Raw genomic sequence first — 13195 nt, 5'->3', positions numbered from 1 at the left:
GCATACTCAACTCTTTTCCAAAGAGTATAGACTTATTTTTTCTAATTTAATTTGAAAAATAAAGACAAGTCCATAGTTCTTTATAATTCCCTCGCTTAAGAAGAATCTTGACCCTGTACAACTTGACACAGGATTTTCAGTCACATAATATCTGCAAGTAACTTTGAAGTCTCTTCACTTGAAGAGAAATTGTCTGAAAACTTTTTCCAAGAAGTAGATGAAGACCATACTCCAGTCTATCCTTCTCTACACCAAAAAATTTAGCTTCAAATCCCCAACTGTGTTTGGTATTAAAAATATATATTTTAAACTAAAATAAATAATGCTAAACTACATGGAACTATTGTAAAAGGCTCTTAATTGAAGGACTGAATGCATATCTTGGACACCGAAGTCTGAAAAATCCTCCAAATGAAAAGTAAATGCATTCATTGTTATTTCTTGTGTCTTCTTTGGAAAACTGGGGATGCAATCTTATACATGCTGAAACCAACAGAGTTTTGTCACCAACTTCAATACAGTCAGAATTCATTTGTCTCTATTTCAGTTTTCTGAAAATAACCTACAATCTATTTCCTTGCAATAAAAAAAATTGAGCACTAACATACACACACAAGTAGTAGGATCTAACTCTCACAGCAGTACAATCTGTTAGTGAGCTGTCTTTTCAAAAGGCACAGAGAGGTAGTTAGTCAGTCATGTTAGGTAGAAAGCAGCATAGATTTGCACCATAGTCAGTCAGTCTATATGGTACAAATGTATCCTGCCTTCTTCATAGCAACCAGTAAAGGATCATTAGATATTTTTTATTCAAAACTGATCTAAAATACAAGCTAGCTGAATAGCTGGGTCTAAGCAAAGTCTTTGTAGGACATGAAATTTCTGAAGGTCAACGCAAAATAGGAACATACTCTCCAGGGTGCTGTTTAACATGAACCACTATCTCTGGATGTAAATTATTTGAAAATAATTTAGTTTGGTGTAAATGTGAAGATCAACCTTTTTGCAAGATGAGAATTTGTCTCCCATTAAGTTTATATGCCTCAAAGAGTCTTTTACTTGGGTGTATGCCAAGAGACTTGCTTGCCCTGAAACCACTGAGATTTCAAAGACCTTTGAGATTGCAACAAATGAGGCAAGCTTATTATTCTTAACCCAGTACTTGCTGATACCTGCAGGCACTCTGTGACAACGCTGAAAATTAAAAGATGACAGTCTAAAAAGAAATGTCCATTTTACCACATTACAAGTTTCAAATAAGTCTTTATACTTATGTAGCTATTTAACACACAGCCAGTTTTTCTCTTTGTGTTAAACAATGAGAAAAGAGAAAAAAATGAAGCAGCAGCACATTGCAACAATACTCATGAGATTTGGAAGTAGTTCTTATAAACAGCATGCATCACAGTGCATTCAGCACTGATGGAAGTCCCAACTGATTCAGTACAGAAGTCCCAACAAATCAAGTGCCAGCTTGTTGCAGGGGTTTAGGTTGTAGCCGTGTTGGTCTAAGGATATAGGCAGACAAGGTTCCTTGGGTGAATTTGATATCTTTTATTAGACCAACCCAAATGGTTGGAGAATAGTTATTAAGCAAGCTTTCGGGTTCAAAAACCCTTCGTCAGGCTAAGGAAGCTGCAGCAGTTGCTGCGTGCTCTTCCTGGATGGAATGAAAAGTAAAGAAGCCAGGGGCTGGGCTGGGCTGGGCTGGGCTGGGCTGGGCTGGGGAGTCAGTTGCCAGGCAGATTGTAATGTATCAAAAATCCAATGTCTATGTTTAGTCCCTGATCTCTAGTATCCAGCAGGTTGATTCATTGGAGCTCATAGGCTCGTCTCTGGGATGTGTTGTGTAAATTTCCCTTGAGGATCAGGACTGAGAGATTGGAGAGAGAGTGGCCCTCCTGTGAGAAATGTGCCCCCACCAGTAATTGGGTGTTTCTGTCTTTGATGGATTTCCGGTGTGCGTTCATTCTGGTACGCAGTTGTTATTGAATATTTCCACGACCAAACTGAACCCACTCCCAACAACAACTCATCCTCTGACAACATTCAAGAAAAGATCAATGCCAAAAAACCCCCAAAAACATCAGATTGGACACCTCTCAGTGGACGAAACCCTAACCTTGGCCGCTACATTGACTACTTCAGGGAAAGAATGAACAATGAAATAATCAGCAACACGCGCCACCACAACCACCTCTCTCTACCAGAGAAAAAGGCCGTAGAATCTCTAAGATCTAACCACCAAATAGTAATAAAACCAGCAGATAAAGGAGGAGCCATAGTCATCCTAAACCGTGAGGATTACATAAAGGAAGCCAACAGACAGCTCTCTGACACCACTACAAGGAGATCCTACTCCCCTTTTCACCAAAAAACTCAAAAATACCATCAAATCATTTCCACCAAGATTACAAGAAAAACTACAGACCTTGACCCCCCCACTACCTAACCCAGGGACTTTTTACATGCTCCCTAAAATCCACAAACAAGGGAACCCTGGCAGACCTATCGTATCCAACCATGGGACCCTGAGGAAATATCAGGTTTTGTTGAATCCATCCTAAAACCACTTGTCACCCACACAGCAAGTTTTGTCCAAGACACCACAGACTTGCTACGGAAACTTAAAAACATAGACCACCTTCCCAGCAACACACTCCTAGCCACCATGGACGTTACCAGCCTATACACCAACATCCCACACCAGGATGGCATCCATGCCTGCCTTACATATCTACAGGAACAAGATTACAACCCAGAATACAGACCCAAAGATATCACTGAGCTTATACACTTCATCCTCACACACAACAATTTCACTTCTAATAATCAACACTTCCTCCAGATGATGGGAACAGCTATGGGCACTAAAATGGCCCCACAGTATGCCAAGCTTTTTATGAACCACCTGGAAGAAGACTTCCTCAAGAACTGCACCATCAAACCCTTGCTGTACTTACGATATATCGATGACATCTTCATCATTTGGAGTAAGAACCGGGAATCTCTAATTGAGTTCCACCAGAAATTCAACAGACAGCATCCCTCCATCCGACTTTCTTTAGAATACTCCAGCACCAACATCCCCTTTTTAGACACAATGATCAGTGTCCAGAAGGGTAAAATACAGACCACAGTATACAAGAAATCTGCAGACGAACATACATATCTGCACAGAACCAGCAATCACCCAAAACACGCCAAAAAAGCTGTGATATACAGCCAAGCCCTCAGATACCACCGCATCTGTACTGAAGAGCACACCCGGGATTGTCACCTCACCAATCTTCAAAAGGCTTTCACCCAGCAAGGACACTCCTCCAGAGAGGTAGATCGCACGTTTGAAAGAGCCACCTGGATACCACGTGAAGAACTGCTGCAGTACAGAAGAAAAACACCCACGAATCGCACACCGCTGGTTATGACCTATCACCCATCCCTTGAACCTGTACGGAAAATCCTTAAAAAATTGCAACCCATATTAGAAAAGGACCCTATTCTTAAAAAGATCTTCCCAGAGCCACCCATCCTAGCCTTCAGACAAGCACCGAACCTCGCCAACCTCATCACCAGAAGCAAACTTCCTCAACCCCAGAACACACCAAAAGGATCCAGACCGTGCCATGACAAGAAATGCAAAACCTGCCCCCACAGCTCCACCACCTCCACTATTACTACACCCCACAACAGAGCCATCAGCATCCCAGGATCTTACAGCTGCACCTCCAGGAATGTAGTATACCTCATCCAATGCACCAAATGCCCTGATGGAAGATATGTAGGAGAGACCAGACAACAACTGCGCACCAGAATGAACGCACACCGGAAATCCATCAAAGACAGAAACACCCAATTACCGGTGGGGGCACATTTCTCACAGGAGGGCCACTCTCTCTCCAATCTCTCAGTCCTGATCCTCAAGGGAAATTTACACAACACATCCCAGAGACGAGCCTACGAGCTCCATTGAATCAACCTGCTGGATACTAGAGATCAGGGACTAAACATAGACATTGGATTTTTGATACATTACAATCTGCCTGGCAACTGACTCCCCAGCCCAGCCCAGCCCAGCCCAGCCCCTGGCTTCTTTACTTTTCATTCTATCCAGGAAGAGCACACACCAACTGTTGCAGCTTCCTTAGCCTGACGAAGGGTTTTTGAACCCGAAAGCTTGCTTAATAACTATTCTCCAACCATTTGGGTTGGTCTAATAAAAGATATCAAATTCACCCAAGGAACCTTGCCAGCTTGTTGCAGGGCACTAAGGGGTGCATGCTCCTTTAAGGTCAGAAACTGCCTAGAGAGTGGGCCCATGGGGCCAGGCAGAAGCCCCACAGGTGCAGGTTGCCATGGCAGCAGGCTAATGAGGGGATTAGCCTGCACCTACACCCGGTCAGCTGACTGGAAGAAGGCAGAGCCCTGGGTGCGCACAAGCTCCAGGGCTGGAGGCAGTCAGTTCTCTGGGAGCAGCCAGAGGGAAAGGAGTTCATGCATAAAAACTCCACAGAGATGTCTGGCTGCTGGCAAGGCAAACAGGCTCTAGGAGCTCCTAAAGTGCCTGGGGATAGGAGGCACACATTGCTGAGGAAGCAACTGGCCCTCTTAAAGATGCAGAGTGTGGCCTCCACTGCCATTGGTATTATTATGGTTAGATTATAGCCGAGGGGTTCATATTTTTGTTTAATCTGGTGGACCGGACTTAGGCTACTGGGGAAGAGGAGGCTTCATTGGGGCATACTACTGTGCAGAGCCCCAGCACCAGAGGGTGCAGCGACAGGGGGTGAGAAGACCCCAGCAAGAAGGCGCAGTTACTGAGGCTTAGGGTCCAGTGACAACAAGAGGCTGAACTTAACTGAGGCATCATCACTAGAGACAATGTCTAAATACCATCTGAGAGGCATGGGGCATGGTAAAGGGGAAGTTTTGGAGTCACCTATCTAGCCCATAAGGCTTGGGGTGTCTCACAAGGCACCTGCTTAGAATGGGACCCAGCAAGGGATCTAAAAACCCTCGGGGTTTAGTGGGATCCATCAGGACCATGACTGTGTAGCAATGTGAGAGTAGCCTCCCTATCTACTAACAAAGCGTGGCAGGAACGATTAGAAGATGCCCACAAGGCAAAGCTGACATGGTCACAGGGCCCTAGGGGTCATGGCCATCTCTAGGGACCCCACCCCATGACACAGCTGTATATTATAAAAAGCCAGAAGTAACTGCTTGGAAAAGGCCCCTCCCCTTTCCTTCAAGCTACACCTGTCTATTAGGGGTGGGTGAAACAGGCCTTATTAGATTCGGATTTGGCCCAAATCGGGGACAATGATTCCATTTGCTGATTCAGATCACTGTCCCCAATTCGATTAAGCTGAATCCAAATCTGAAGATTTGATGCTGATTCAAAGAATCAGCAATTCAGCCACAGAAACAGCTTTAAATGTTTTTTCTATATACCTTGAGGTACCAGGTGTGGCTTGTGAACACTGTGATGGTGAGGCAGATGGAGCATCCCACAGGGGACACACACCCCACCCCGGTCAGTGGTAGACCCAGAAGTGAACCAGAATTACTTCCAGTCCACTTTCAGGTTCACTGCTGAGCACGTGAGGGACCCCCCTGCATCTCCCCCAGTTCAGTGATTGGCCGCAGGGGGACTCCGGGTCATCCCCCGACCCAAGAGGCACCAGTCGCCGAGCCAGCAGGCAAGGGTAGGGTCCCCCGCATGCTCCACGGCAGACACAAAAGTGCTTCTGCTCCACTTCTGGGTCCACCGCCGAGCACGCTGGGGACCCTGCCACGCTCCTGTGGGATGCTCCATCCACCCCAGCATCTCAGCATTCATGAACCACCTGGTACCTTGAGGTATGTAGAAAAAATATTTAAAGTTGTGTATATGTCTGAATCATCGAATCTCCCCGGACCTATCTGGAGGGTTCTGATTTGATTTGGAGAGATTAAAGGGTTTCCTGATTCAATTCGGCCACCAAATCGAACCAGTGACTGAAGTTTCGTACAGCCTTACTGTCTATTTATGACAACTTGATAACTTGGTCTTTATAACTAGATATTCACATTCAGGAACAGAGTCAAGAAATCAGACACATGTTAATCTTTTGAAACTCTGTTCAACTTTATGTTTCTTCCAGAGTCTCAAGTATATGTGCGGGATAAAGCATTTTAAAGAAGTTAAGAGGACTACTATTGAAAATGAAATTTTGTTGTGAGCAACTTCAATAATGAGCACTTTGACAATGTCTTAAATATACAGTATTAAGAAACCCACCCAGCTTTTGGTTGTAATAATGCTTAAAATAAATACAGGTAGGTACAAAACAGCACACACCCAAATGGGACACTGGATCTGACAATAAGCTCATAATGATATAACTTCCCTGATTTCACTGGAGTTACTCCTGGTTTACACTGGTTAAAGATCAAAATCAGGCACATAGCACAATGCCTTTAACTACAAGTACACATGTAAATTCTCCAACCAAACAAGCACAATTAACTAGTTCATTAGTTTAAATACAATAATCAGACATGTTAATATAAGTATCAACTAATGCAGTTTCCAGCATTCCTATTAAATCTTATAATCTTCAGATTTCAAGGAGCTATTTTTCAAATGGAAACCTCTGGGGCATTGTGTGCAGTAATTATTCATCATCAAACAAGTTCATCTTGTTTCACCAAGTACCTGCTTAGTAATACCCAAGTCAAATTGCTGGTTTGCTTTTAATATCTGACCCAAAGATTTATTTTTCTTATCCAACTTTAAAGTCAATTTGCTATCTGTAAACATATTTTTAAATAAGCATTAAGTTAGACATCTCTGTCTTTTATACAACCACTGCTTAGAGCAAATTGTGGTACCTCAAGTTTGGTACTAGACAGATAATTAAATCAGAACCTTATCCATGATGAAAGGACTTTAATAGGTATCTTATAAACACCAATAAGTGCAAGATGTGCACTTTGTGACAAAAACAAAATTACACCCAACCTCCACCCTGGAATTAAAGAATTAACAATAGCCATGACAGCTACCCATAAAGCCACTGTTAACATGCAGCCTCAGTTTTTTCAACTAAGGTACCATAATGGTGCACTAGTGGAAGCTAGTTTTAGCTTGGAACATTTAAAACAATACATACAAGCTTTAAATATGAAAATGTTAACATTTAAGTTCCAAGATGTGCAAATATTTTCATGAAACGGAACATATCTAAAGCAACGTTATTAATCATACAAACTCATTTCTATGACATAACACTCTACTACTAGAGATTATCATAGCACACAGATAACTTCGTTTTTTCTTTCCATAATTGTCATTGTCATTAGTATCAATGAAAGTTACACAGATGCATCAAGAAAACATGCATTGTAGTTCTCACTAACAAGTTACTTTATACCTTGATTACCTTAGACCTAAGAGACAAAACCTGAAGTCTCAATTTTTGTTTTAATTCACTTTTAGCCAATCTTTACTTAGATACGTTCCCTTTATTTACTGGAGGCTTCACAGAATAAAAAGTAAATAGAAAAAGCAAATGTTCATTAAATCAATTTCAAAGAATGTAGAAAGCAATTATATAGGTATTTTTACTCCAACACATCATCTTGGATATGTTAGCACTTATCTGTTACAGTTCACTTCTATAGACTAAGTTTAAGTGAATAAAGTTCTGGAAGTCAGCTTCTATAGTATTATTTCCCTATACAAAGGAAGAAACCTATTACAAGATATGGAAATTTGTGTAGTAGAAAACATACTGAACTATTGTTTTTTTCTCATCTCCTGTCTTTCATTTTGTCTATCTCAATCCCATCTCTAAGCCAAAGGCAGATGAAATTTTCACCACTTTCAAATTAAGGATACCCTAAAACATGATTTACTTAAAACCTCACTTCCACATCAACACTAGTAGCTCAATAAGAAGAAAGTTCTGAGTAAGATGCTATACTATAACAATAAATAATCTGAGCTCTACACTTCAGTGAACTGGTGGACTGAATCATTATTAAAGTAGACATTACACAATGACAGTACTTGGCTTAAAAAAATATGAATTTCCTAATATTATTGGTTCTAAAGCTATGTGAACTTTTACAATTGAAAACAACTTCTTTGGTTTCAAATTTCTTACCTGTATAACTGACGACTGGAAAGCTGTAATAGAATCAGTGAAAACAGGTGACTTTTTTCATTACCTTCTAACATAGAACAAAACAGCATCCCTACCCCAAAGACCTTACAAAAGGCAAGTGGTGAAGCCATATGGGAGAGAACAAGGAAACAAATCAACAGCACTGGTCACTAGGGGTGTGCGAAACAGGCCGTATTCAATTCTGATTCAGCACAATCAAGGACAGTGATTCAATTCATTGATTTGGATCACTGTCCCAATTTGATTCAGCCAAATCTGAATACAAAGATTGGATGCTGATTTGGAGAATCAGCAATTCGGCCATAGACACAGCTTTAAATGTTTTTTCTACATACCTCGAGACACCAGGTGTGGCTCATGAATGCTGCGATGGTGGGGCAGATGGAGCGTCCCATAGGAACACAGGGGGCCTTCCCACGTGCTCAGTGGTGGACCTGGAAGTCCCTCTGGTCCACTTCTGGGTCTGCTGCCAAGTGCACTGGGGACACCCCCGTCCCGCGCTCCCATGGGATGTTCCATCCACCCCAGCATCTCAGCATTCACAAGCCGCCTGGTACCTTGAGGTATGTGGAAAAAACATTTAAAATTGTGACTATGTCCGAATCATCAAATCTCTCCGAATAGATTCAGGGGGTTCCGATTCAATTCAGAGAATCTCTGCCGAATCAAATCAGCAACTGAAGCTTCACACAGCCCTACTGGTCACCGTGACAGACAGCTGTCTTGGCACATCTACTGCCCTACTGTTGTCAAATGTTTTGTAGACATTTGGGCATGGATCTGACTGAAAACCAAAGTGGTTTTGCAGATGTTTATATGGAGGCCCTTCAATACATTAGAAGCAACGTGCCTGTTTGAAAATAAAATAAGTAATGTGACCTAATGGCATTACATTATACTCAGTTTGATGCAAAAAGGGGAGCCAGAAGGGACATGCAAAGATACAGGTGATATTATCAAAATGACAAGACAAGACAGAAAAATAGTCTTTGCAGCAACATTTTAAATGGATATGAGCAGGACTATATTCCATTTGTCAAAGCTGTAGATAAGGGTGTTGCACTAATCAAGACATGGAATGACGAGATTAAAGCTGTGTGGGCAGATAGGAAAAGCCATATCCTACAGATGTTATACAGAAAGAATCAGCCAAATGTTAGTATCAAAAAAGAATACAGGAAGGTGGCACAGGTGAAAATTAAGGAGGCTCTGTTTTGGCTATGTTGAATGTAAGCTACAAGACAGACATCTATAAGGGGAGGCGTGAGAAATGGACACTGCTATAAAAATAAAATGACTTAAAATTCCAACAGATATTTATAGCTAGCACAAACCTCCTGATGGATCTTCTTTAGACCTTCCAAGGATTTTTCACTGATATAATCTGTAACTGATCTTTAAAAAAGTGACACAGATTTTGAAGTCAAAACATGCACATTTCCTGTTCATACATTCACAAATAGTTCCTTCTCCAAATGCTTATTGTACTTTTAGAGTAACAGAAAAATAAATATACATGACTCCAAGTGTTTCTCAACAGAAATGTGTAACATCCATGAATATTAAAGGGGTTTAGGAAACAGGGTGCCAAAACATCTTTTTTTACAAATGCTTAGCACAATCATCTTTGAAGTATTACAAAAGAATACTATTATTTTTGTCACTGAATAAAGCTATGTTGTAACGTAATACTAACGTTCTTCTAATTTAGTTCTACCTTTAAACTTTACTGGTTCTTATTACTATATCACTTCAGCCGCCCCCATCAATTTCAGGCTGCAGTTCCTAATCCTACATTTGCTAACCCGTATTTCTCCAGTTTTAGTTTAGCTGCAGAGCTTCAGGGAGGATGCTTAAAGAGGAATCTGTGAACAGCAAGCAGGTTCCTCCTGAAAGGCTCTTCCTTTCCTCATCAGCTACATGCCTCACTTTTACTTTTTTTTTTTTTTTTTTTTTTAATTAGGGACAACCATAAATCCTTGAAAGATTTAGATTTACTACAATTCCAATTATTTCAAATCACCTGACTATACTAACATGAATGCCTTTTTCCTACAAAACGTACTCCCCTTCCACATAAATTAAATTATTAAAAGAATTACATTACAATACTATGGTTACGCCTCTGTCTAACAAATGCGCAAGTAATTCTTGTAATTGTGAACCAAACTAACTCCAGGACTTAATGAATAGCTCTGCTCTGTAAGGGCACTTTTACACATACTCCAGGAGTGAGGGGGAGGTGTTTAAGTAGAGCAGTTCTAAGTGCCGCTCTAATTAAAGCACCGCCACATCTCCTGTATCAGCGTCCTCGCACTTGAAAATGGCAGTGGGGGCATTTGAACTGAAGTTTGATGAGCTTTAGCTCAAGCACTCCCATCCCCATTTTTAAGTGCAGAGACACTGATACACAAGATACAGGAGGCTCCTGGAGTGTGGCAATTGCGACGTTCCAGTGCACACAATTAATTTTGTCTGTTCCAATGCGCTGAAATTCCAATGTCCTGAAATGCTCGTGGATAGGTGCCCTAAGAGAGGTTCTGATTCTCCTTCCTAAATTCAGTTTCCCTTGAACACTGCTACTATGTTTATCATCAGAACTTTGGATGATCTATGGCCAAAGCTAAACAAGCCTTTGTAAATGATTGATTCAGAAGTGCCTTAAAAGATCTACAGATTTTGTTTCATTACTTTTAGTCAGATTTATGTTCAGAAACTTTACTCTTTGCTCCCTTCAGCTATATGCAGTTATTTATACCCATGAATGCAAAGTAAGTATAATATAGTACTAGAAGTCTAAATGATAAATTCTAATTTCTCAAGGTTTTTGCATCGTTTTGCACAGGTAAATACAATACAACAAAGAACCAAGTTATGAGAGATTAAAAATCAAATGCTAAAGTAACACTAAAGGAATGCAAAACTCTAGTACTCTCGGTTCAGAAAAGATGCCTTTTATTAGACTAAGAAATCACAAAAAAATATATCTTTTTCTACAAGTTTTCAGGCACATACCCCCTTCCTCAGGCTCAGGGGAAATAAAAGATGGTAAAAAGCCCCCATAGGTAGAAAATAAAACTTCATTTTTGCACAGTGGAAGCTGAAAGTGGAAGTCTATTCCTCTGGGTCCATGGCAGTGTCTTTGTGAATATTATCTTTGAACCAAGAGTTCTAGAGTTCTGCTTTTCTTTTGTTGTCTCAGACCAACACAGCTAACAAATACATCCCTGAAACATGGAAGATGCCGAATTTTAGCTGGTTTTGGATTTAAACGTCATTGCTGAATACCAAGAAAGATTTCTACACCTCCCTGCCTTTCTGCCATCTGACACCACCAAGAACGGAATCCTGCCTTATCTGCACATCAAAGAGCAACTTACAAACACCCTCTTATCCTAGAGGAACAGACTTCCACCTTCAACTTCCTCTGTGCAAAAATGAAGGTTATTGTCTACCTATGGGGACTTTTACCATCTTTCATTTTCCCTGAGTCTGAGGAAGGGTGCGCGTGGGTGAAAGCTTGCAGAAAAAGATATGTTTTGTGATTTTTTAGTTAGTCTAATAAAAGGCATCATCTCTGAACAAAGAGTTCTAGAGTTTTGCATTTCTTTTAGTCTCAGACCAACACAGCTATCAAATACATCCCTGAAAGTAACACTAGGTTACTGTATCAAATAATTTATAACAATTACTCTGAATATATAGGCAAAATTAAATACCTATTCATTCAGTTCAATTTAACAAGTAAAGTGAGGAGTTAGTTCTTTCACAAGGAAGATAAAAAGGAAAGATGCTTCCGTCAGTAGCAATATGGTAAACTCTGTGAGTTAATCCATACTTCGGACAATGTCTTTTGTATTCTTGCCTGACTTAGACAATAGGTGATCTCATTTTCATGATTCATGGGTTTAGATTTGAAATGTATAACCTCACCAGGGAAGTGTGAAGGCTTGACATTACTGATGAAAACCAAAACAAAAATTACAATGAATAACAAGTTCCGTGTGATAGAGATTTCCATAATTACACTGGGAAGGCTTTTGATAGATTATATATTAAAAGAAACACTACCGTTGAGATAATCTTATCTTTATACCTATTATTCTCTGCTGCTAGTTTGTACAGTGCATGGGTGATCTCAGCACAGGCAAGAATTGCCCCATGACGACTGTGTAAATCATTGCCCACAGCTAATGGCAGCAATTTTGGCAAAACTGCAGGAGAAGAAATTAAAAAAAAAAAAATCAATAGTTACATACTGATAAATTATAAGCAAGTGTTTGCTTTAATGTTCTGCCACATTTAAAATACGTATTATCAGTTTCATTGCATCTACTCAGACGACGACGCAGTGGAAAGATTTCTATAAATCTCTATAATTTTAAATTTGCCTATTAAGGTATACTTGGCTTTCAAAGTACTTTGTTCCTTCTTGATTTTTTTTACAGTTTACTTTTCCAGTTTCCCTAGGCCAGGGATGTCCAATGTATAGCCAGCGGGCTAGATCCTGCCCATGAAACTGTTCTATCCAGTCCTCCAATAGTCTAGTGGGCCAGCAGAAGATGGGTGGTGGGAGCTAGTGGGGCTCAGCCTGCTGAAGAATTCAGGGTTCCTGAGCTGCAATGGTCATCAGAAGCAAGGAAGCCCCAGACCCATGCTATCACAATCAGCTGACCTCTGCCATTGCCCCCAGCTCCACTGCATCCACTGCTGGCTCCATAGATCTGACCTAGGAAGGGCCACTGTGGTCTAGATCTTGCCCAAAGCCCAGGGTATAACACCCCTGCCCTAGACTGTACTTCTAAATACCAAATACTTCATTTTGGATTGGTCTTAAAAACTGAAAATTCTGTGCATCATTTAATAAAACCCATTAAATCTGGTAATGCTATCAGAGTGACAGCACCATTTTCAGATGGTTGAGAAAAATCTTTCACTCCCTTCAAGTCACATATTTGTTCAAGTCTTGTTTCTTGATACGTTTTCACTACATACACAAAGGCATTTAATATGGGATAGTC

General features: G+C 40.7%; 1 protein-coding gene across 1 annotated transcript in view; it reads right to left on the bottom strand.

Annotated features, from left to right (window-relative positions):
• The window catches only part of TBCD (tubulin folding cofactor D), a 228112-nt gene that overhangs the window by 69834 nt on the left and 145083 nt on the right, over positions 1–13195 (bottom strand). Inside the window, exons 20-22 of the mRNA XM_006268721.4 lie at positions 12271–12388; positions 9509–9569; positions 8154–8176 (exon numbers count right to left, since the gene is read on the bottom strand). Coding sequence (XP_006268783.2) covers positions 8154–8176; positions 9509–9569; positions 12271–12388 — 202 coding nt within the window. The remainder of the gene's footprint in view (positions 1–8153; positions 8177–9508; positions 9570–12270; positions 12389–13195) is intronic.

The sequence above is a fragment of the Alligator mississippiensis genome, chromosome 8 (assembly GCF_030867095.1).
Source record: "Alligator mississippiensis isolate rAllMis1 chromosome 8, rAllMis1, whole genome shotgun sequence".
NCBI classification, from domain to species: Eukaryota; Metazoa; Chordata; order Crocodylia; family Alligatoridae; genus Alligator; species Alligator mississippiensis.
The sequence above is the reverse complement of the archived record's forward strand: the minus strand, read 5'-3'. Positions and strand labels throughout refer to the sequence as shown.